A 25233-nucleotide genomic window follows, 5' to 3' on the forward strand; every position below is an offset into this window, starting at 1 on the left:
CTCAGTGACAGTAACTGTCGATAACAGTACGGATTAGTTCAGAAAATATCCAGACCTTCACACTGAAGATGTACATTAGACGTTAATAAATGTTGCATCACTAATTAAATACTTTGTCTAGCATGAAGTTGAAAACTATCTTGCTTGCAGGAAATAAAACCATTCTAAATTTCTGCTGTGTGAAATCAACAAATTCCAAACCAGTTTGTGTAGCTGTTTTTTTTTTCTTCTATAATATACCAGTTAAAAAGAAAGCTTCTCTTTTAAAGTCAAGCCATTCTAAACTCCTGTCAGTATTACCAAGAAAAGTTCAGAGTCACTCTTAATGCCAGTAATGGAACATGAATTATCAGTAGATCCCAAATGTTTCTTTCCTCTGAAATCAATTGGGAGTGTGACCCCAATAACTGATTGTGACGTACAGAGGAAAAATTGTGTGCCTCTGCTAAGACACACTTCTAGCTGCCACAGATCACTCCAATCATGACAAATTCTTAGGCATTGAAGTTAACATTTCTGTGGTAACAGAAACAATTTCTAAATATTACTAAAAATTATCCATACTGGAACATTGGACTGTAGTAATGCGAAAGAACACAGTATTATCTTTCTGTGCAGCTCCAGGGTTTATTTATTTGCTACTCATTACTGAAGAGAGCTGAGACCATGGACACATTCTCATTATTAGAATATGAGAGTGTCTCTTATGGGAACATTCAAAGTTTGCAGACTCCTAATTCTGATTGCTAACAGTGATATACACTTTACAACTGTTTTTGAAATTAAATTCCTCTCCATATTCAAGCACTGCACTTGAGAAAACCTTTAAATCTTGAAACCTAAAAATCTGTATCTGCTCTGCACAAATGAAGGAGATTTAACCAATATTAAAAGCGTGAGAATCCAAACACCTTTCTTCAGTGGTCCAAGGCACCATTTTACAGCTATTTTGGAAGAGATTTCCCACAGAAAAGATAACTTGAACTTTCAAGCATTATTTTAACACCATTCCCAAGCTTTCCTAGGATTTTAAAATCTCCAGGTTGTTAGGTAAAACAAAAAAAAAACAAAAAAAAAAAAAAAAGAAGTAGTAAAAAAGCTGCTGTTTCATATTGTCACAGACCACAATCCCTTGTCAGTGTTCTGCTCCTGGTATAACAAATGAAAATGGTGCCGTATGTCTCTGTATGCAACACAACCCAATTATCACTTGGTGTGCACAACTCTTCAACACTGACTGTACACAGTGTTTTCTCCAGCTAATTAATAACATGTACTGACGTCGTCTTCTGAAATTTGTTCTACCGGCAGCTCGAAGTAATTGCTACCAGTGCCATTTCTTTTAGACCCCACCCACTTAAATCGCTTTACTCCAAAAGTAAGTTCAACCAATTTATGGTAATATATGTACGCCACACTTCCCAATACTCCACGGATCACTCCGGTAGGCTTCAATTACACAATAAAATTGTAGCGCTATCTCCTCCCGAGTGCAGCTAGGTTGTAACCAAGACTTTTAGGGTATCTAAGACAACAGGAGGAAAACCCTTCTGGGGATATATTTCAGTTGTCACTACTAACAACAGCACCATAATATTCCGGAGAAATCTAGTCTATGTGCAGTTTTGGGATCCCTCAAAGCACTATTTTCGGCGTTCGCGACAGCACCATGATGCAGACGGGGGAAGCATCAGTGGCTTGTCCCCCCCAGCCGCGGATCCCCACCGGGACAGCCCCCGCGTGGGAGCAGCTCCGGCCGGCCGTCCCCGCCACCACCCCCGGGCAGCGGCATGCGGGTGGGGGACAGGGTCACCTGACTGCGCCGGGCCACCGATCTGCGGCGGCACGGCAGCGGCAGCGCTGCTCGGCTCCGCTCCGTCCCGCCCTCTGCACCGGGGTAGGGGGCGGCGCTGCTGCGGCAGTAGCGCGGGGATTAGGCTGCGGGAGGATTAAGCCGCTGGCTGGAAATAGCAGCGTCGGCTCCCGGGCGTGGACGCCCAGCGCATCCCCGGCGGCGGCGGCGGGAGGGGACAGCCCGCCCGGCACCTGGGGCTACCGGGGCCGGGGGGACGGGGGGGGGACTGCTGCGCCGCTGGGCTCCTCGCCAGCGGGCCGGGCCGGGCAGCGGTCGCGGCGGGGGCCGGCGGTGCCCTCCCCGGAGCGACGGCAGGAGGACGGGAGGAAAGGACGCGCTGACAGGTCGGCCGCTGGCGCTCGGTCCGTCCCGCCGTCCCCCCGCGCCGGGATGCTGCATGGCGCCGGGCGCCGCCGTCGCCGCATCCAGCGGCGCTCCGCTCGCCGGCGCGGGGGGGGTCCCTGTCGGGGTCGGGGGTGGCGGCGGGGGAGGCACCGGGAGGGCAGAACATGGCGCAACGGTGCCATAATCTCCCATCGGGGAGGCGGCGCGGGCGCTGCGGCGGGCCGGGGCGCGGCGGCTCCTCCGCGGGTCGGCTCTGGGGCGGGCGCTGCCGAGGCAGGTGCGGGAGGGCTGCCTTCCCCCATCCCGGGGGCTCGCACCGCCTTCGTGTGCAGCCTCCTTCCGCCGCTGTCATTATTTCCCCTTCATGTGTTCCTTGCAACGCCTAAAATACCCTTCTTTCTGCCCCGGGCGGCTTCTAGCGAGGCAGAGGCTTACACAACGGGGCGGGGGGGCTGCGACTCGGGAGGGGCCAGGCTGCCCGAGGGACCATTGTGCGTGTGGCTGGGCTGTGCGAGTGTCCCTGCCGTGCCTCCCCCTGGCCATAAACCCGGCATCTCCCCCTCCCCTGCCGTGTGTTTCGCCCCTGCAGAGCAGGCAGCAGCCAGCACGCCGTTCGAAGATGTCGGGTCAGACGCTGACAGATCGCATCGCAGCTGCTCAGTACAGCGTTACGGGATCGGCCGTAGCCAGAGCCGTCTGCAAAGCCACCACGCATGAAGTGATGGGGCCCAAGAAAAAGCACCTGGACTGTGAGCATCCCTCTTTGTTTCCCCAGCGAAGGCCCGGGGCTGAGGAGCCTGCCCGCAGGGCACTTCAGTGGGCCTTTGAGCCGGCTGGCTGTCACGCTTGCTCTAATCCAGCTTGCAAAGCGTAAGGGTGATGGGAAATCTCCAGGAGAGGATGAGTTATTATTGCATTTCTTCTCTTATTGCATAATACTGCTCTTTCGGCCATTTTTTTCCTCATGACCTCTTGCCTTTTATCCAGGAAGACAGGGCAAAGAGCGCCTTTGGAGCAGGGGCTTGGATAAAGGGGAGGAAATCGGACACAGGAAAAAATGGATATGCACTTGTCACTGCCTACTTCGGTCTGGTTTAAGCTAGGATGAGATATACATATATGATATTCCCTGAACTAGCCAAGCACCAGTAGGAGTGGGGCCATCTCCGCAGCACTGCATCTCCACTTCTGGGGAGGTTCAGATGATGGTGTGCTTAAATGGCCAGGCACTGGGATAATGCTGTGCTGTAGACTGGGACAACCTTTGGAGAGTTTGAGGGCTGCTGCTGAGGTCCCAGATATCTAACAACAACTTTGTGAGCTGTCCAGTAGTTCGCATCATGTTTTATTGAAGATAGCCGTTGGCTTTATCTCAGTTTTATGATGTGTTTTGGGCTGACAATAGCTAGTTAAGTCATGAAACAAGGTTGAAGCAAAACATTTATTAGAAAACAATGAGCTAGTCGTGTTTCATCTTGACGATTTCATTTCAACTGTCAGTGCTTGAAAACACCAAGTAGTAGAATGGTGAAAGAATTTAATCGTGTAATATTTATTGGCCTCATTTACCCATAATATTTCTGTCCAGCATTGAACTTGGCAGGTCAACAGCAGGTGGTGATATCTAAAACTAAGTGGGTTTCCCATGGTTTTTTTGGACATGGTAAGAAGTACTTTCAAGTAAAGATCAGCAGGTTTTAGGCAGTCCCTTGGCTGCTGGCCATTGCTAAGTAATACTGGTGCAGGTGTTTGTAAGTACAATTCTGATGATGCAGTATTTGTTAAAAGGAGGTAGCATTACTTCTGAAAAATAATTCCAGATTTCACTTCTGATGACTTTGTAGCTTAGCCTCCAAGTGACAAACAGTAGGCTGGTCTTTCAGTATATCTAAATACTCTTGTATATATGTCCAAGAAATGCTGATGTAAGCAGCATTTATTGAAGACTTATTAACTATATTGGAGTCTAAACTGTTGTTTAAATAGATAATTGGTCTTGATGTAATGTATTCTGTCATGTTTTCTTGTATATTTTAAAAAATCATTTTAGTTATTGATGTCTCTCCTACGTTGTTGTTTGGTAGCCATTAACACTTTTTAATCTGTAGGTTGTGTCTGGACTGTCCTATACAGACCATATCTGTTACTAGAAGCTTAAGCTTAAAAAAAGCATAGCTCATGTTTTTACAAACATGCTGTGTCTCTGTGTTTCTGTGTGTGTATACATAAATACAAATAAAAGGACTATCTGGAATAGGCAGGATAAAAGTGAGGTAGAAGTAATCTGCCAGTGTTATATTGAGGACCGTAAAGGGTCTGTGTTTAGATATGGGTGCTAATACTACTACTGTTCAAGAAAGTGGGTGTAGTGGAGACAGAAGCTGGTAGAATCCCACACAATTTCATACCTGCCTGTATGTCACACACACAGGAAGAAAAGTAGTTATAATTTCCTGGGAAGATCTATGCCTGCTTTTCTTTCCATATTAACAAGCTGTAAGTACCAGTTCAGAGTTTAACTGACTGGGTGCATTTCAAGTTGGATAAGTAGCATTTGAAGATATGAAGAATAAAAGGTAAAACTTGGCAGTGCCTTACAATAAATTGTATGTCATGTTGTGAAGGATTTAGATGATTAAAAATTCTGGTTCCAGAGAGCAGTGGTTGGAGAGATGCTTTATGAAGAGATGTTATTGTGGTACTGATGTTGGGGTTCTGTGTCCTTAGGGAACTCTGTAATTTTATTTAGTGTTTTAGTGACCAGGTGTCAAGTCACACAACCTCTCTTCTATTGCCCTACTTAACAACTGAGCTTTGTAAATTAAATTGAGAGATCAACTATTTAACATGGGTTAAGTAGTCCTGTAAGGGTAGGACACAATGATGCCTGTCCTCATATGTTTTCCTCTGTTTAATTCCAGAGGGTTACAGGGAGATTATAGCCAACAAGGTGAGAGGTGGTGCATGAGGAAGGGGGAAAAGAACAGAATTAATGTCTTCAGTGTAGAAAAGCTGAGCTGCTAAGTGTTTACTTTTGTGTGGTTTTCTATACTTGCTATAGCTTCCAAATACAGACTGTAATATAGATGCTGCTGTCCTTTGCATGGGCTCTGGGTGCTGGACAGGCTCGTCATGTAAAGCAATACTGAAGTATCATTCTGTTGCTATCCTATGCTCAGTAACAGGATTTACCATTTTCTTGAACTGCAGATCTCCTGCTAGTGAATTTTCAGCGACTGCTGGAAATAGTGCCAGATGGCATTAAATGAGCTTCTCAAGTCCCTGTGGGGGGGAAAGGAATGTAAATCTGGGATGCTCTGATGGTTTGGGACAGTTGAGCTCTGACCATTTTGGATTTACCAAACTGTTGTCATTAAAAAGTTGTCTTAAAATCCCCACAATGATATGGATTCCTATTCCTCAGCTAACCAGTATTTGTTAGCTAAATTATTATTCCCGTGAAGAAGTGGGGAATTGGTAACTTTATTTTCATGCAGTGAGAAGGGCCATTGCAGAGTGGGTCAATAAGGCATATGGGCTATATATTAAGGATGTATAAACTGATAATTCAAGTGGCAAGGCAATCCTTATGCACAGCATAGGAGTTTGGTTCTCAGAATTGTTCTGAAAGATGTGTTAAGGCTTCACTGAGGGTTTAATTGTGTGGCACAAGTAAGAGACTGCTTCCAGTGTCAAATGGGAATAACTAATGGTATCTACAGGGAGATGCTTTTGGAGAAGGGAAGTAGTATGACTTCCAAATGTGAAAACACATGATAGATGAGGGAAAAGTAAGTAAATCTCAACTCAGCTCTTTTTTAGAAAGGATCTCACTCAGAAACAGACCTTCAAGCTTTTATTTAGGGAAGTGAATTGAAAACTAGGGAGGTTTTTGCATCTGCAGGTGGTTGTAACAAGTTCCTGTTTGTGAAAATGATAAAAATGGCTGGGATTTTCCTTGACTTATTTTGCTGACTGAATTGCTTTGCAGCAGGAGGAAGCTCTGCAGTGTCTATTCTGAAAAGACCACACGTGTCTCCTTACTTCTTCAAAGTAATTCTTGTAAGGTAGAAGACCGTGTCAGGAGCTGAAAGAGATGTTTGTGAAAAGTGGAAACAAAGCAGATGAAGATCAAGATTTGATTTTCTGTGGCTGTGTAGATGAACTGTGTATCTGCTATAACTTATTTTCATCCCAAGTCTAATTTTGCATATTTTCATGTACCTGGCAAGCAGAGGCTCTGAAAAGAAGTTTGTAGTTTGATTCATGGTGGTAACTGAACTGCAGGGCTGGTGTCAGTCTTTTGCTTATAGAGGCACTGCTTTCCTGCAGTGTTCTACCTTTCTGCTTCAAACTCTGGGGTTGACCTAACAAGTTTGAATCACTGTGGTCTTTAGTGTTGAAGTAGAAATGTCTGTTGACCAAAAGCAATTCATTAAACTTTTTTGCCTAGGCTCAGTAAAGATGAAGTTGCTAGGTTAGCCTTAGAAACCTCTGTCATATTCCTGAGGAATGTCTATGTCTGTTTTTTGAGAAAGGTGGGGGTCAGTGGAGCTACCTGGAGTCCCTAAACTTCAGTGGCTATTGACTCAGTGGGTTAAAGTATAAGGTTAACTTGGATGTGTACATTTCAGAAGTTGTTTGCTGTTGAAGTGATTTGGGGTGTGTTCCAAGTATGTTGGCACTTGTGGCCCTTTCCTGGCGGTGTAGTGCAGATGTACTGCATTGCTCTGGAGTCCAGGTGACAGTCAGTCTTCATGGCTGTGGGAGTATCTTCAAGAAAATTGCCAAGAATGGAGTCCCTGTACACACTGGGCTCAATCCTTCACACTTTACTATTGAAACTGCTTTTATGTCTCACTGTATCTTGTATCCCAGTATTCTGTCACAGTTTGTGTGTGAGAGAACTGACTTTGTTGAAATGTTACCACTGAAGATCAGCTACAATAGTGGGTCTTGGTATTTGTTGTCATAGCTGGTGTGGATTTTATATTGTGAATTCCTCTGTCACCCCAGTGAATCATTCTCACACCTAAAAAGAAAAAATCCAAGCAAGCAGTTATTTTCTTTAATTCTTTATTGGATGTTGGGTTGGATTAGCACATTTATTGTTTGTAAGGACTCATCATCAGTCTTTATGTTGAATGGCTGTTTCTGAGGGCTTCTACCATGTCCTTTCCTAAAAGGATATTGAAGACCTTCATTTGGAGTCATGTAGACCTCTGAATAGGAGTAGAAATGTCTGTTGTGGGTAAGGGGAGGTAATAAGAAGGCTTTTTAGATTAGTTGTTCTTGAGTATTTATGTGGCATTAACTTTCAATTCCCCCCAGCCCCATACTGTTTTTACAGCATGTGTAATACCAAGAAAAGGTTGCCCTTTTAATCAAGCTAAGACTTAGCTAATTCTTCAAAATATGTTTGAATCAGGGTGGAATTTCGAATACATGTTAAGATCCAGATGTTGAAATATGGGCAGGGTCACTTGATCCTGTGCATTTCAACTGTTTTGTAAGTTGTCTTATGGTGCAATGCCTTAAGAAAGGAAATGGGAAGATGAGGGAACAGAAAAGTGAGTAAGCACTGTAATGTTAAACTTTTTTTCATCTAAGCAGTGTAACTTGATAAAGATAGATTGACTAGTCCTGAGGACAGGTATTCTTAGTCTTTTTCAATAGTAAGCAAGATCCTTCTGTTAAACATGCTTTGTCAAGGTCACGGGTGACAAATTCTGGGACAAGTCTGGTCTTTCTGTTGTACTGACTTCCATTGTAGACCTTGATAATGGAGTAGCTATTTGTGATATGTTCAGGATGAGAGTGACCAGAGCATGGTTTTAATCACTTCTATTTAGTAGCTGAATATGGTTCATAATAGTCTCATAGTGTTGCTCCCTTAGATCTTGTGTGGCAGCAATTGAACATCTTCTAAATGACAACAAGAAAAATCTGCAATTTGATTTTCTGTGTTTTGATTTAATCTCTGTCTCTGATTTCCCAGCCTTACTTTTAAGCTCTTCTGTTTATGCCTTACATGGGCCTGTCATACTAGTGAGGAATTCTGTGAAGTCTCCAAAAAATGCTCTGTAGGTATAGTCAGTCCATGCTTCTGTGTCTCTGCCATGTGAAGGATCCTCTGAAGTGCTTAAAAGTAGATGACAGTCAGGATAACTTTGAAGGGCATAAAGCATTTTAAAGGCTACTCATTTTCTCTGCTTCTTTCTGGATTGAGAAATTGGTAGCCAAAGAGAATTTCCTGCTCCTGTAGTTCCCAGTTTTGAGGAAATGTTAGTATAGCAAAGGCACACTGCTTCTAGAATTTTGCTACTGCTGCTCAAGAGTCTTGAGACTACTTTGCTCTTCCTACCCTGCTTACTTTCCTCCAGTGCCGGGTGTCCATGACAAACTGTTGGCTGCAGGGCTGGCCTCTGTGAGAAGAGACCAGGACATGCTCTGTGTCACACACAGCCAGCTCCATGGTGGATCTGCTGCAGTGCACAGCTGAGCCCATCCACCAAGCTTGTGGCACCTTAAGGAAAACAAACTTAAGAAAAAAGGACAGAGAGAGGAAGTGGGAAAAGAAATGGCAGAGTGAACACCAAGGTTAGAGGTGGAGCAGGAGGTACAGGACATACTCCATGGTGCTGAAGCAGATATCCCCTTCAACCTGTGGAAAAGACCTCTGTTCTCAGAAGTCACAGCTGCAGCATTTCCTGCTGCTATAAAAACCTTGCCACGTGCATTGGGTTCACTCCCTGCCACTGAGGAAAAGAAAGGGATAGATCTTCCTTAGTCAGCTGTGGACATACAGTATTGCTGAAGGAGCTGGCTCCATTATTTCTGAGGGTGGGGAAAAACTGGGGGTGGAGTGATGACATTATATCCCTTCCCTTAGCCTTACTATAGCCTAAAGGTGAGTCCAAACAGTATCATTAAGTCTCCGTGCCCTAATCGTTTTTTGGAGCGTGGATCAGGATGCTGTTAAGGGTGGAAAAGCACAAGTTCTGTTGTGTGCCTAGGGGGAGTACAAGAATCTCACCTTGATAGTGATAAACCTTGAATCTCCAAGCTTCAACATACAGCATGCAGATTGGGAACAGTATTCTGGCTGGTTTGGACAGAGGTTTCAAATACCATGAAAATGACAAAGCAAGGAGTAAAGCATGCCAGAAAATCAGAGTCTGAATCTCAGTGTAGGACATGTAAAGAAAAGGATGGGTCATCTGGCACAGGGCTGAGCCCTGAACTCAGACTAAATACGATGATAGAAGAAACCTTCCTAGTAGCCTTGCAGGCAGGGATCTGTGGCGCAGGGTTTGCAGCACTACTTCTGTTCCTCTGAGTCAGCAGTATCAGCGAGATTGCAGTGTGAAGGCTCGCTGGTAAGCTGACATCAATGTATCCCACCCCATCAGATACAGCATGGCTGCCTGATTTTCCTTCTGTCCAAATTTTTGCTTGGAGGAGAGGTAGTGGCTTAAATTAACCTGAATAAACCAGATGTTGGCAATTGCTGGAAGGCAGTTGGAATACTTGGCAGAGGCTAGCTTGTCATTTTGCAGAGTATGGTAAGGTCTGCTTTTTCTGGAATCTTGCAAACCATTTGCTAGACCCTTAAAACATTTTTTAATACTTTTAATCTTGCTATTTTGATCGTGTTTACTTCTTAAGAGCTGGTTGAAAACACTCAGTGTCAATAAAAAATATATTTTGCTTGTGCTCATAAAGTCTCCTCTTTAGGTTGTGAAACACATTTACTGGAGCAGTTGAGAGCTGGAGTTCAGTACGAGAGGGAATATACTATACTAGCCATCTGCACTAGCATCACAAGTGATGTTGGACATCAGCCTTGAAATGAATGTAGATGGAATACTAGAACAGTATTTTCTAGGCTGCTGGCAAATGGGGCATTCACTGGGCTTTTGAGGCTTATGGCTTAGTTGTAGGCACAGGAAATGATAATGCACAGTATTACCATTGACTTCTGGACCAGCCAAGTCTAAATACCTTTCTGTTTCTCTTTTCTGTCCAGGATAATGTGATCTCATGCTTTGTTGTAGATTATATTTGTATCTTAGTTTAATGAAAGGGATTGGATACTAAAAGGTCCTGTGTTATGCTAATGTTGTGTGTTTCTGTAATTTTTACTCTGGCCATTTGAGCTGAGGCTCAGTCAGTTGCCTGTCCTAGAGTCTATTTTTTCTTGCAGTTGATAAAACGCAAATGTGTTATGGTGTTTTTTGTAGAGGGGGTAGAGTAGATAGACAAGATCATGCTTGAAGACCACCAAGAAAGAAAACCCTGCCTCTCATGTGTACTGAGAGCTGCAGGTTGCTGACAGGACATGTCTGCAGCTGGGGTCTGACTTGTGGAAATCAACTCTTTCTGGTTGTAAGCCAATATGCAAAATTACCACAGGTCAAAAGCAAATTGGCAGGAGCTCCTGTGTTGCAATTGGGCCACAGAGTTCTAACAGTTGAGCCATATGCTTTGACAAGGTTGCTTTAATGACTCAAAGAAGGAATGAAAAAGAAAACTATGTTCTTTGCTCATTGTTTCTATGTGTTTAGGAGACTCAGTTATGGCTGAGATGCAAAACAGTGGTAAGGATAGATTGGAGAGTTTGGTGTCCACTTGAGCTAAGATTGTTCCACCATACAATTAAAGGCCCAAAGGACATGTCTTTTCAAGAAAGTGTCTTAAACTTTTCTGTCCTAAAGAAGTGGTACAAGACTGTTGGCTTGACTAGTGGCAGTGCAGTGCATCACTTCAAACTGACTCTTGGCTTGGCACGAGCACAGATGACACGATGGCAGCGGGTGCTTCCATAGCAGATGGTCAGGGGTTAGCCTGCAGAGCCTGGCAGGCTCCTGGTGCCTCTGGCATGGTTTTGTTATATATCTTAAATCTCTCTGATAATTTACCGTGTTCTAAAATGGTCCTCCACAGAAGTGAGAGAGAGACATGACTGCTCAAAGCATGAATAAAACATGCTGACTTGTCGCCCACATTGTTTAAACGTATGCAAGTTTGCAAGTTTAGAGGCAGGTCCTCAGAATAAGGCAGTGATCGGTGATCTTGCCACAGTGCAGGACAGCATTAGTGGGGGTGCACATCTTTAATGTAATTGAAGAGCTGACAGAGATGCACTTCAGTGGGAGTTCAAACTGTTTTTAACAGGTCTCTTCCTTTCACTTCTTGCTTCAAGGAGTGTAAGACTTGTATGAAAGGGGGAAGCCAGCTGTCCTGTTTCCTGCCTCTGAAGGCTGCTGTTTCTCATTACATATAGGTCAAATATAGATGGAAACTTTAACCTGTCATTGCATCAGTCCTTTAGCAACCCTGGGATTTTCAAATATGACCTTTTAAAATGGACACTTGGGTTTGGATCCTGTTGCATGACTCTGGAATCCAGAGTATGTTCATTATGCCTGTAGCTCTTAATCTAAGTTTTGTAGCTTCATCTAAATGTATTTATAGGAGAATATACATTTTGTTAAGGGACAGCAAGCCAGACGGAACTCAGCATATTTACCGTGCCAGTGTTTTGAAAACATATACATTTTATCGTGAGTGATGTTTTGTTGCTGGCAAGTGAAACAATGGTATTTTCATATATGAGCCTTGCTTACAACTTTCTGATCTGATCTTTTAGTCTATGAAATGACTGTGAAAGACTCTACATTAGAGTTTTTCTGGTTTTTCTAAGTTGATTTAAACTTCAAATTGCTTTGTTATTTGTGAATGGCAAGAGTTTTAACAGGCAAAGTTTGCTATGTTTGTAATAGGCGAGATTCAAGAGCTGCTTCTTGTTCATCAGAAAGCTGGAAATTGCTTAGAGAGCATTATGAGAAACTACCTTTCAAATACCATGCTCCATATCATGCTTAGGAGTTAAAGTGTCACTTCTGGGTGTTCTGGTCGAGATCTGACACTGCACAAAGCTTTGGTGCCTGGATGTGAGCCTGTGTGGTAGATTCCAACTTCCTCACTCATCAATAGCATGATACGAGACTTCTACTGCCAGCAGCAATTGCATCACCCGGAGGCATTGGTGACTTCAAACTGTTGATAGCAACTTAGTACTGTCAGGTTTTTTTAAATGTTAGGAGTCCTAACTGCATCTTCTATCTCTCAAGTAGTTGTTCCTTTGAATTTTTTTTTTTTTTACAACATCAAGAAATCTGCAGTATGTGAAAGGTGGCTGGCTCGTGTTGAAGAGTAAAGTCTGTTGGGAGTGGACTTTAGTTTTTTTGGAATCTTTGAGACTTAAACTCACCTGTCTGTGTGGCAGAAGCTTATTGTTTAACTAATGTAGTGCAGGGGAATGGACATAAAGGAATTGCACATTTAGTTTCATATTTTAACTTTTTTTTTAGCAAGGAGAAAATAAAGCTGTGTCTAACTGTGAAGGATATCCACCATTTTGTTAAAAAGGCTGTTTTAAGGCACAACATTCAGATATGAGGCAGCCAGATGGTTTTAGGAGCTCTTCTGCTTTATGGTAGATACATAGATAGAAGACAATGGAATGAAATTATAGCAACCATGGTATAAAGTACTTGCTGCTTAGTTGCAGCTGCTTCAGTGTGTTCCAGGAGGTCATACTGTTGCACAGGCTTATGCAGAGGTTTGCATTATGCTTGGTTTCTTTTTCCTACAGATACATTCATGTTTTCAAAAGGTCTGCCTGCATGGTTGTGGGCATTTCATTCCAGGTTATGTCATTGTGTGGCATCCACTGATGAGAAAACTGGACTCAGAGAATAGTCCTGCTAAGGGAGGAGGAAAAGCATGGACCATGGCCTGGATATTGAGTCAGATGTGTCAGCTTCTGAGGCTGCCTACTGAACTGATCTCTTTCCAGCATAAAGGTGTAGCTAATTACCATGTCACTGAAGTTGCATGTTGTCTCATCCCTACCCAAATTTTTTTTGTTCTGTTAATGTATTCCCAGCATGTAACAGCTAAGTATTGGAGCTGGAGCATCAGGCTTCTTGCAATGTATTTTCAGTGTCATTTGGCTTTTCAGTGGATTGCAAATTGCTGTTCTGGGCAGAGTTGATAGGCTAGTGATAGTTTTATTTCTACAAGTTTGTTAAAAACAAATGGTTTTCTGAGGAAAGGAGATAATTTGGGGGTGGAATTCTTCTCAGATTGCAGTATTGCAACTGAAAGAGCTCGGGTATCATGCCTCAGTTGATTACCACTTTCTGCCAGATGTTTGGAGTGTGAGATCAGCCCAGCATGTAAGGCTCATTAGAAAGTGCTGTAGTGCAGAGATTACAGTAAATGACCCAGGGCTGCTGTGGCAAACATGAAATCCTTGTGTTTGTAGTGGAGCTGTACTTTCCAGCTAAAAGCTTTCATTGTTCCTGTTACTGATATTCCAGCAAGCACCCAAGTCCTAACAGTTACGAAGTGATACAACCAACAGGTAATCTTAGGGGTTAGTCACTTTCATGGAAGGATAATCACAGACCGTGTCTGGAATCCTGGTATCAGGCTGTGGATGTGCCTAATGTCAACAGGCAATTGACAGTAGTCATTTAAGTAGATCTTATTGACTATAGTCCTCCTAAGCAATAATTGTGCAACTCTATAATGCCTTTAAAATTGCTTTGTTGTTTGCAGCAAGAGCTGGGATGCAAGAGAACTGTCACTTTAATGCTTACATGGATGGAGAGAACAATTCCCTTAGAGGAAATCGAATAAATGCTTTGAAGGCTCTGGCAGAAGATTGGCTGGTGGCTGCAGTTTCTTCTTCAAATTAGTGTGTATTTTGGTTAAGGCTTCCAGGTTTGAAGTGCTGAAGGAAATGTCTTGTAGAATGAGGTCTGAGATTTGCCTTGCAGGATAAAAGTTCCTTTCCATACAAAGTTATTGGTCAACAGCTATTTGTAATGTTAGCAGGGTTTTTTCCATGTCTCTTCTTCCCTTAGAGTTTGACATCTAAGATACCATATTAGGGTACTATGGGAAATAGCATTTCTATAAGACAATTACTTTTATATTTTAACCCTATAACCATTGGTTGGTGTCCACCAAATGCAAATGGAATTGTGCATATCTAAAACTATTAAGAGCTATGCAAGAAAGGTAGTGCAATGATGATTTGTGGCTCAGCTCTTACTTCCAGTAAATCAATAAAATAGGGAAGTGGCACATTTAGCTCCAGAATTACTTGTTGTTTCATGTCAGCTTAAGCAGAAATGCTTAATTCCTGTATTTGAGAAAAAAAAAAGCATGTTTCTGTTGAGCTAGTTGTGGAGCAGGACTTGTGTGGAAGGAGGGTTGGAAGTGGGTTGTGTGGGTGAGAGGAAAAGATCATTAAAGTGGTGATTTCTCATCTTTCCTCTACTTTTCTGAACTTGTATTATTGCCTGAGACAGATTCTTTGCTATTCAAAGTGAGTGAATTCTGTAGAAATGAGGTTCAAGATTGAACTTCTTACTACTTTGGATAGGGAAAAGATTCCATGCTTAGTAACTAATACTTTTCCTATAGTGACGATGCTTAAAAGAGCTGTGGTAGCTGTAGGTGGGAAGAAAGCAGGTAGAGTCCTTGGACCATCAGGTCTTTCCCCCTTTGTTTAGTGTTCTGGCTTCATATGTGCGAGGCTAAAAAGCTGCTTTCCATAGTATGTTTGTACTAGAAAGTTTGTGTAGCCTATCTTCTGTTATTCCAGATATGTAATTCCTGAGTAAAAATGAAACTTTTATTCTTCTGACTGGTTGGATCATAGGTGTCAGCAAGATCTCAGACTTTATTAATAAAATATATTGATTGCTAATTAATTAGCAGTCTTAAAGACTATACTTAAAACCTCAATGGCTGCTCCTTAAAATTGAGCTTCCACAGCTGGCCTGAATGTCACCTTTCAGGTGTACTACTCTCCTTGAGAGAACTCCAGTGTAAACATTAAAGGTAGTGCACACTGTTCTGCCCCAAAGGCAGTGGTGCTCGAAGTTCTGGGAACTTTTCTTTTGTGTAAAAAATATTCATAGTCCATGAAATTTGAACGAATTTCTTAAAGCCAGCTTTTGTTTGTTTGTTTGTTTTAAATGCAGTATAATCACACTTTCCCCCCATTATTAGTGCTTAGAGAGATCGCTCCTCTGGTTGCACCCTTTTAGATCCAGTAGAAGACCATCTGATGGTTGGCTTTTATCTCCTGTTTCCAAGAGAGCTGAACCTGAACCTCTCACGAGAAAAAACCATACATATAAATAATTAAGGACCAAAAGGAGCATGAGTCCAGCATAACTGATGTAACATTGCTAATGAGCTGGGGTGATTTTTGCAGATGACTTAAAGCCAAATACCTCGCCTCAATATGTTGGTTAAGGAGGAGTGCAAACCATATGAAAGTATGTTGAAATGAAATCCAGCAATGTGTATGGGCAGTAGAATTTTCACTTTGTTTCAAAACAGGTGGTTGATAATTCAGGAGGTGGTGCACTGCTGTATTTAAAAAGGAATGGTGAGATAGAAAGATGATTCTAATAATCTCTTGAGGTTCAGAGTTTGGAGGACACTCCAAGAAAAATTTGCTAGTACTCAGTTGTCTACCCTGTCTCTCCATGGACCATTCATGTGATTGATTGGTTCTGCAAAACAATAATACTATGGGTAGTACAATATGAATGTGAGTAGGCAGAGAGGAAGAAATTGTCTATAAAAGCTTGTCTTGGTGTGGGGTGCTGTTTGTGGTTCAAAGACTGATTGTTGTGACCTCTCAAACTTCAGGGTCTGCAGCAAGTATTTGTCCTCACAAGAGTCTGAGATTTATTTTGGAAGAAGGAGGTCTTTGAAGCAAGGCTGGAGAGAGGAGGTAGCAGTGCCCCAAGGGCTACAGCTGCATCATTGGGAGTCGTTACAATACTGGAGAGCATGTGCTCGGTGGAAGATTGTGTTTAGGTTTGTTGAGTTGGCATAGGCATGGAGGTTCCAAGGCAGTATCTAAAAGATGCTGTTCTTTGATAAAACTTGCTGAGATCAAGGTGAGGTATAGCAACCCTTGAGGCAGACTTTTGGGGAGGAAGGAGGAGCTAGCATGAATGGCAGTTCTGCTTGGGGTGATTGTTACAAGCCAGATCAAGATGGATGTTTGTGAAGACAGGGCATGCTGGAAGTGAAAAGAGTAAGTGATAAATTATAACCTCAGAAATTAATTCCAAACTCTTTTCTATGGAACTGCCTGATAGTCAAAGCCAACAGCATTCAAATTATGTCATGTTCTTATGAGCAGTTGTTGTAGAAGCAGAAACTGATAACTTTGTTCTGCTTTCCAGTACTGTTTCGTGGTCAGTTTCTGTAGATGTGGAAGTTCAGTACTTGCATTGGTTAGCACAATGCTGCAGTAGCTTCCTAATGCAGTTCTGTCTTGCAGTGGGGGATTGTACTCTTACTTGCCTATTTAACTTTCTTGGTTGAGGCTTGTAAACTCTTACTCTGAGCTGCTTTGCTCTGTTCTTGACTAGCCTGGATTTGAAACAATCCTGCATTTCCTTTTCAATAAGTTCAAGACATTATTGAAATGCTTATAAATGAGAAAAAATGCTCCTGAAGTCTATTGTAGTTTTTGAGTAACAGTGAGGAAGGTCTGTCGGGGGTTGGAGAAATTTGGCAAAGTTTAGGAACTGAATGTATGACACAGCTCAGATGCTGAGGCAGCTTGTGTGTTAATTCAGTCTGGAATGACAGCTGCTCTTAAATTGGCACTGATATTCCTCTGAACAGAGAGGTCTTGTGCTCTGCTGCTACTTCTCTGCATACTGAAATGTAAATTGTGAATAATTAATTATGAACTGGGAAATCCCAGATCTGTTTATTAAAGAATTAAGGAAAAAAAAAAGCCCAAAGCAAAACAGGAAAAAACCCTGCCCAGATTCAGAATACAATCTGGAAAGGTAAAGGACTAAGAGGGATTCTTTAAAGTGTTGTATAATCTCTCTCGTTAAGAAGAAAAAAAAAAGAACTAAAAACTAGAAACTAGTTTTTAACAATACTGAAAGAGTCTGAAATTCTGAAACCTTTGAAACTTTCTTACTGTTCCCTTTTTTACCTTATGAGCTTAACAAACACTAAAACTAGTCCCACCTTTTAGTGGGCTCTTCAAAATGTCCTGAAGAGCGAGCTAAGATCTCTTAACTTACTTCAGTCTGCCTCACTGAACTTCTACCATTCTTCCTCTATTTGGCAGGTTTGTCTTTTTATTAATGGAGGTGTTAATTAGAGAAGAGAAGTAAAGCTAGAGTATGATTAAGTTGGAGTTGGTTTAAGTCTGGGTGAAAAAATTGGCCTGCCCAAGATCTTAAAGACTGTGGTTCAGGTTTAAGTTATGGTGTCACAGAATTGACAACCATTTATTTCTTCTATGTGCATTGATTTTCCATCTCAAAGCTTAACTAGAAAAAGTATATTGAAGTAAAATTATAATTCAAAATAATATCTCTAAATTGAAGAAGTCTTTAAAATAGCAGCTATGAAAATGAGAGGAAATAGGAGAAATCACGTATTGTGATGTGGCAATTATAATTTAGTCCCACAATAAACAAATGGATTCAAATAAAGGGTGTATAGGTCTTCGTTGTCCACTTGCTTCACTGCTGTGGAAGTCATGGTGAAAGCACTTGGTGCTATTGCAGTACAATTCCTGATTTCTTCCTCTGCTTGGAATTTGTATTTGTGCTCAGTATCTGGGTTTGGGGATTAGCTGTCAGTGTACTGGATGCCTGCAGTAGCAGAAACTTCTTCAGGAAGGTACCTTTAATCCTTGTTTTCCCTACTTGTGTGTGTCTCAAATGGAGTCAACATTGCAAGATTGCTTCATATGGCTTCTGTTGGGTTGTTCTCCATCTGTTGCTTCTTAGTATTACCTATTTTGTATTAACAAAAGTACCTGAGACTTCCTTGGAAGACTAAACTTCATTGTCTCTTTTGTAAACTGCCCAACCAGTTAATGTCTTAATTTGTTTCTTTTGAAAATTTAGTTTCTAGATTTTTTTTCTTGTATATGGTTTCTTTTTCCTTGTATCTGTTCTTCCTTACGACATTAAAGTCAAATTAATTTTTTCCAAGTCTTATTTTAAAATTTAGCTTAGCCAGCAAACTCTGCTGCTTGGTTTGTTAAAGTTAGCCATGCTGGTGCTTTACTCCAGATGCTGATGATTGCTGGCTAAGCTGTGACTCTGTGGTACTGGGGATAGAAACCCAGGAAACTTGAATACCTTATCTTTGTGGTGTGACTAAATGGGAAACAGCTCTGCACGAATTATCCCCCCCACCCTCCAATCTCCTTTTTCTGGCCTCAGATGACAAGTGACATCTTCATGCATGGTTTAATTCTTTTCTGTGCACTGAAAGTAGTAGACTTAATTTTAATCATGCCTCTATTTTGCACACTATAATTACTCATGTCCTAAAACATTCAGAGCTGCAGACTGAGATGCCATACCCTCCAGCAGTTTGGAGAGGAGGCAGAAATGACTGAGTGACTTCAGAAGCAGTGCTGTGGCAGCATATAGCAGTGCCTTGTTGCCTCCATTGCCAGCACTGGTGTGGGTGGACTCCTCTGAGGTTTCATTACTTAAAGTGCACCAATGGAATACACAATTTATAGTGTCCCTCTTTCTCAAAAATCTGCATACTGAAGCCCGAGACTGAAAGCTTACAAATTTGATGCATTTCGTTACATAAAAGACAAGTGTTGTCACTCACAGTAAAACCTCTGAGCGGGGTAAACAGTGAGCAAGCCACTTGTGACTTGCTTCTAGGCTTTTACAAACCACTGTCTTCTATAATGCATTAATCAGCAGTACAGAATAAAAGATTATTGGCCTGTTTGTACAACAAGATCAAGGAGAATTCTTGCAGCTCTGTGATCTTGAGCTGCTGTCATTCAATAGCATGGCTTTACTACTGTAATACTTTGTCTGCAGAACTGCCTCCTTCAAGGGTAGTATTACTGAGGTTATAGAAGTAAACCTTAAATTTCAGGTGTTCTGCAAAAAAAAAGGAAACCCAATGTCCATAACCAAGATAACAAAATGCCATGACAACAAACATTTTCAATTCAAACTTGGCAAACGGATCACACAATTTTTGTCTCCTGTCTCATTCCATCATTCCCCTGGCCTGAAACTGAAGACAACTTGCTGCTTTTATGCCCATAACATAGAAAATTTCATATGCAAGCACTGTGGTTTTCCCAGGCTTGTGACTGTGAGCTTGAGATTTCTTGGATCTTAAGTAAGTCTATGTAATAGAAGGGGAAAAAACCCATAAAGATTACGTGCCAAGCATTAAAAAAAAAAAAAAGCCAAACCAACCAAACAACCAAAACCTGAACTTTTGAATGCTTCTGTTAGAGCAGTGTGGGATGTCTTTACACACCAGGTGGGTCTCAATAGCTGATGTGACTCATCAATTTGTTCAGACAGACCTGTCCTCTGGACTTTTCCTCTCCTACAGAGACAGAATCAGTAGTTGAATATTGAACCTTGAAGTTCCACTCTCAGCAACATTAATGCTCTCCCATTGTAGGGGAGGGAAAGGAAGTCTGCAAAGTGGTGACCTTACTGTCCAATTGAATTGAACTTCTCTAGACTCACACAGTTTAGGTGTGCAGGGATCAGTCACATAATATCCTGTCTGCTTTTTAGGTAGAGTATCATGACTGAATTACATGAATAGTTGGAGAAAAATTTCTAGTCTGGGGGTGGGGAAGAAATCATTAACAACGATTCCTCTGAGAGAAAGTAAAATGAGTATTTTCATTTCAGATAATGCTTAGCCTAGTAGTTAAACTTTTAAATTTTCTACCTCGGTCTTCAAACTTTAATCCTCAGCCCTACTATCAGATCTGTGTTTGGTGCTGTTTGTGTTGCATGAAGTTGTCTCCTCAAGTCTTGCTAGGGCCATGTCTGGCATCACATGGGTTTTGGTCATAGAGCTGCAACATACAGTTTCCAGCTGTGTCTCAAAAATAGGTGATAGTTTGTAGAAGGTAATTGCTGGCAGACTGACTGGAATCTGTGGATAACAGATGAAATAGTTAACCATAGATCCTATCAGTAGATGTGGGATATAGAGCATAGTGGAAAGCTTGCTGCCCTAGTGTTTATGATGAACTACTTACCTTAATTTCATGCACTCTTCTGTGCCAGTGTACATCTTTCTTATGTACATGACACCAAACTGTATGTTGTTGTTCCCCCAGACAGTCTCATGTCTTACTTCTTCTGTATAAGTTGTAGTTACTTCAGTATAACCTAATGTCATTCCCCGTGTTCCTTCTCGCTGTTGAAGAGCTCTTAATGCATGCCTGAATGCACTCTTCTGCTGACTGGGTCTGTAGAAACTCTAGGAGGTGTGCTGGAGCTTGCTGATTAAAACAACCTCTGGGATGACTAGAGTATCTGTTTCTGTTGATGCCTCTTTTTGCTGATGCGATTGGGTTCAGTGTGCATGACATATTACCTGTAAGTGAAGAATTCAATAGTACTTATTCCTCTAACCCAGAGGTAATGAACTGCGACAATTAACTTACAAACCCTCAAGCACTAAAGTCATATGATGCTGTGCACCCTAACTTCATCTGGGATAAAGATGGAGAAATATTTGGTCATAGCTGGGGACAGAATTGTTGGAAAACTATTATTGTTGGCTGAAAGAGTTGGACCACTGTTGCTGTCAGCATACACTAATATAATCTCAGTTTGGGGTTTTGTTGTTGTTTTTGTTTGTTTTTTTTAAATGTGGAATGTAAGCACTGAACTTGCTGTTTGTCACAACCATGGCCTGCAGCCTGGTGGTCTGAGAACTTGGCCATGCTGCAAACTTTTTATCGTATTTTAGTACTTAACACCTTCCTTTTCTCTCTCCCACAGACTTGATCCAAGCAACCAATGAAACAAACGTGAATATCCCTCAGATGGCTGATACGCTTTTTGAGCGAGCAACGAATAGTAGCTGGGTGGTCGTATTCAAAGCCTTAGTCACCACACATCATCTAATGGTCCATGGCAATGAGGTGAGTGCAAACAGCTCTCTCAAGGCCACGTTGGCACTGACCACACTCCAAGCCAAAAATGTCAGTAGTGCAGAGGCATTCTGTTTGAGAACAAAGGGCAGGAATTGTTATTGATGAAAACTTACCTTTAACAACAGAGTTGGACTGTTTATCTGTCTCTCCATTTATAAAACCATAACGTAAGACTAAGACACAGGCTGTGCCAGGATATTGACAATTTATGCACTGAATCTGAAAACAGAGCTACACAGGATTAAACACTACCTGGGAGTTTTTGACTAAAGTCAAAGTTGATGTTCTGGCAGGTATTTACTGCCATCCAAATAGTTGCCTTCTCTGCACTAGTGTTAAAATCTTTCTAGAACTGTAAATTCAACTTGAAAGCCTTTCGTATCAAGTTATCCTTATCCTTGCTTTTTATTCACCTGTATAGACAGGTATGTCTGCATAAAGAAAGACAGCGTATTTAAAGAACTTTAGTATGACTGTGAAACAATTCCTCCCTGGCTGTATGTAGTGTTTTCATGCAATGAACTTCTCACAGTGTAAATTTTTACTCCTATTTTTTCCATTCCAAGTTTTGGTCAATATTCTCATCTGATTTCTTTAACTGTTTCAGGCTGTTAGTCCATGTATTTGATGAGGGGCCTATTATTATTGCTTGTTACTAAAACATGCCCTCAACTTGGCTGAAACTGAGGGCTGCTGGATTGAGAAGTCTGGGACTAGCCTGAATATGTGCTTTGTAACAGATAAATCTTGTGCTCCCTCAAATCCCTGAGAATTAGACATTTTTACTGCTCCTTTCACAGTATATTTTGTATTTTCAACATAATCTATTTTTTATATCTGCACTAGAATGTTTTCTAGAAATTCTGACTAAAAGAAGTTAATCTGAATGGACAAAAAGTGTTTTGGGGAAGGTGTTGAAGGCTAAGACAAAAATCAGTGGTTTCATGTTGTATGCTGAAAGTAGACTGGTAGTCGTGCTGCGAGGAGGTAAAAAGCCTTCAGACACAGCCTGTGATAAGAAAAATGACTTTGTGTTGCAGAGATTTATTCAGTACCTGGCATCTAGAAACACATTGTTCAATCTCAGCAATTTTCTGGACAAAAGTGGATCTCATGGTAAGCCTACTTGTGTCTATAATCTTAACAAGATTTTAGATAAGATACTATTGTTAATTTGCTCCTTCATTCATAAGATATAATAATATAAAAATGAGCTACTGAAGCCTTATTATAAGTACTTAATAAATACAGGAGCACAAGGGAACTGCTAAACAACTTCAGAACAATGTTTTTCATCTCCTGCGATATTTTTACCCAAAAGGGGAAACTGTACAAATCCTTTAAGTACTGGTTGAAATCTGGGCTGGGTCAGCTGTCTGCTTAACTCTTATGGGTGTTAAAAGTTGAAATGGATAACTTTCTATTTAGTTTTTTTTTTTTTTTTACTGAGTCGTAAATGGTTATTCGGTTGCTTGGGGACACTGTGTTTTAGGCATTCTCTGTAACTAGTAATGGTGGGACTGTTGGCATCAAAAGAACTGGTAGGTTTTGATTTGATTTGAATAATGAATTTAGAAAGGTCTAGGCAGAAATTACAGACTTGTTCCCTCTAAATCTTACACAGCCTGCTTTTCTACTCTTCGCTCTGGAATTATTAGTAAATTTTCCTGTGCCCTCAATTAACAGAGGAAAAGCTTGTTTCATGGTAACTCTACTAGAAAAGAGGGAAAATATAATTCTTCAGCTGTCAGAGAGTATTTGTAGATTGTATGCAGACTACAGGAATGCTACAATAATGGGCAAATTCAAAGCAATGCCACAATACTTCATCTCTCCATGTAGGCATGTGACACCAAAAAGACTTAAGCATCTTTTAGATATGGTTACAGGGCAGGAGCAAAGCTAAACAAATACTAAGAATGTGTTCATCTAAGCAAAACATCATATAAGTATGTATATGTGCTCAAAGACTCTGGAGTTTGCCAGCAATTAATTCTGTTATATGCATGCATTTTTATTCTTCACTATTTTCTTTAAACTGAAATTGCCATTTCATAAGTAATACACATTGTATCATAGATAATGAGGCATCAGATTTGGTAGCGTTATGCTTGGGTTGGCAGGGATACTTAATGCTGAAACATATTAAGGAAAAATGCAGTCAATGACTAAATTGAAGGGTGTGGATTTTTAGGAAGGTAGCAAAAAGGGACCCAGATTGAAGAGGAAGATGAGTTGCCTTCTATACACATTTCTGTGGCTCAGAGGAAGAATCTTTGAAGGATAGACTATAATACTAACTGCTCAGATGTTACAGGCTTGAAGTTTGAGGTAGCTTGTACAGTGTTATGTGCCTTGAGGCTCTCTGGTGTAACAGTTCAAGGAGGGCACTAATCTCTGTGGGTGCCATCACAGTTTCTTTGTTCTGGTAAACCTAGTCAGGGAATTTTGAAGGCCCATGTAAGAGCTGGAGTGACTAACGTGCATAAAATATCAAGGGTGTTTAAATTGAACTTGGGCTTTATCCTGGAAGTCACATACCAGTTCAGGAAAATCTTTTTACTAAATTGATATTTTTCCCTGTTAATAGAGGGGTAACTTTTTTGCCACAAAGTAATGTTACCCCATAACTAATGTAGGGGCCTCTAGAAGGCTTCCCCAGGAACAATGCCACTGGTACATTGAATGAATCTGTTGGAAGCAGAGGACAATGGTAGATTATTTTGGTGCACCACTGCTGATGTTTCTTCAGAAGCTGAAAGATGTCTTGTGATGCCCGTTCTGTATGTGAAGTTGCACTGTGTAACAGAAATTGCATAATCTTTGGGTCTGTTATTATTATCCATATATTATCCTTTACTTAAGAACTTTCAGCAAACATGAAAATGAAACATAAAATATGTACCTGTTTTTTACAGGTTATGACATGTCCACCTTTATAAGGCGTTATAGTAGATACTTGAATGAAAAAGCATTTTCCTACAGACAAATGGCATTTGACTTTGCAAGAGTGAAGAAAGGGTAAGCAAAGTTTAGATACATATATTAATAAAGTTGCCTGAGTGAGCCATGAATCTCTTATTTGTGGCATTACACTTAATCTTCATTTCTCAGTGACTTTGTTATTTTGTGGTTTGTATAGCTACAATGAAACACTTGGTTTTTGAAGTACTTGTAATTGGTTGAAATTTGCCTAAAGAGGAGTGGAAATACTGGGTAGTAAGGCAAATACTAAAGACTAAGGGTAAAGTGCCTTGCAGAACTAGGAGCTTTTAGTGCTAGGTTTAAAACTGACTCATTAAATTGTGCTGCTGTTAGACTGTTTTAGGGTTTGGAGAGGGAAATGTTCTGAAACTATGCTTAGGATATTTCATTACTCTCTAGACACTTTCACTAAGAAAGTTGGCTCATTGCAAACAAAGCCTGAAGTGAACACCTGAAGTTCTTAGTAGGCAACAGAGCAAGCAGTTATAAACTGAACAGAATGAGGTTGTAAGAGGCTGGTTTTATTTTCCACAAGGACTTTGTTAAAAAAAATAAGTTAACCCAGCGCAGAGTAGTATGTTGGTATTTATGAGAACATTTTTCTGGTCTCTGACTCCTCTAACTGGGACTTTAAGGGCTCTAGATTCTCTCTTGAAGCACAGATGACACAGCAAGTGGCATAACACCCACTGAAGGTGCAGCTTAATTGACTGCATGCTAAAGATGCTCCTGCTAATCATGAGTTGCGTACAGGATCCTTGTGATGGTTCTGGTGTACTCTGCAGCCTGACCTGTTAATGCAGGAATTGCTACCAGGCTGTTCTCGCCTGCTTCTCAAACAGCCAGAAGGTGTAGGGCCCACTGTGACAGCTTTGCTGCGTAGCTGGATGCCATTCCCTTGCTGAGGGCCATAAGAGTTCACTCCTGAACACGTGATGTTAAATAAAGTTAAGTTTGAGCTGCTGGGGATCCTATTGTTCTTGCCTTGCTCTATATTCCTGGA

At 41.3% G+C, this 25233-nt stretch overlaps 1 protein-coding gene across 1 annotated transcript in view; it reads left to right on the top strand.

Moving 5' to 3' along the window:
• The first annotated feature begins 1778 nt into the window (after nucleotides 1-1778).
• Nucleotides 1779-25233, top strand: part of SNAP91 (synaptosome associated protein 91) — a 68024-nt gene continuing 44569 nt past the window's right edge. Inside the window, exons 1-5 of the mRNA XM_085056410.1 lie at nucleotides 1779-1897; nucleotides 2790-2949; nucleotides 21091-21233; nucleotides 22286-22361; nucleotides 24164-24266. Of these exons, the coding sequence (XP_084912536.1) occupies nucleotides 2820-2949; nucleotides 21091-21233; nucleotides 22286-22361; nucleotides 24164-24266 (452 nt within the window). The 5' untranslated portion in view covers nucleotides 1779-1897; nucleotides 2790-2819. The remainder of the gene's footprint in view (nucleotides 1898-2789; nucleotides 2950-21090; nucleotides 21234-22285; nucleotides 22362-24163; nucleotides 24267-25233) is intronic.

Source organism: Lichenostomus cassidix, chromosome 3 (assembly GCF_008360975.1).
Source record: "Lichenostomus cassidix isolate B80296 chromosome 3, HeHo_3.0, whole genome shotgun sequence".
In the NCBI taxonomy this organism is placed as follows: Eukaryota; Metazoa; Chordata; class Aves; order Passeriformes; family Meliphagidae; genus Lichenostomus; species Lichenostomus cassidix.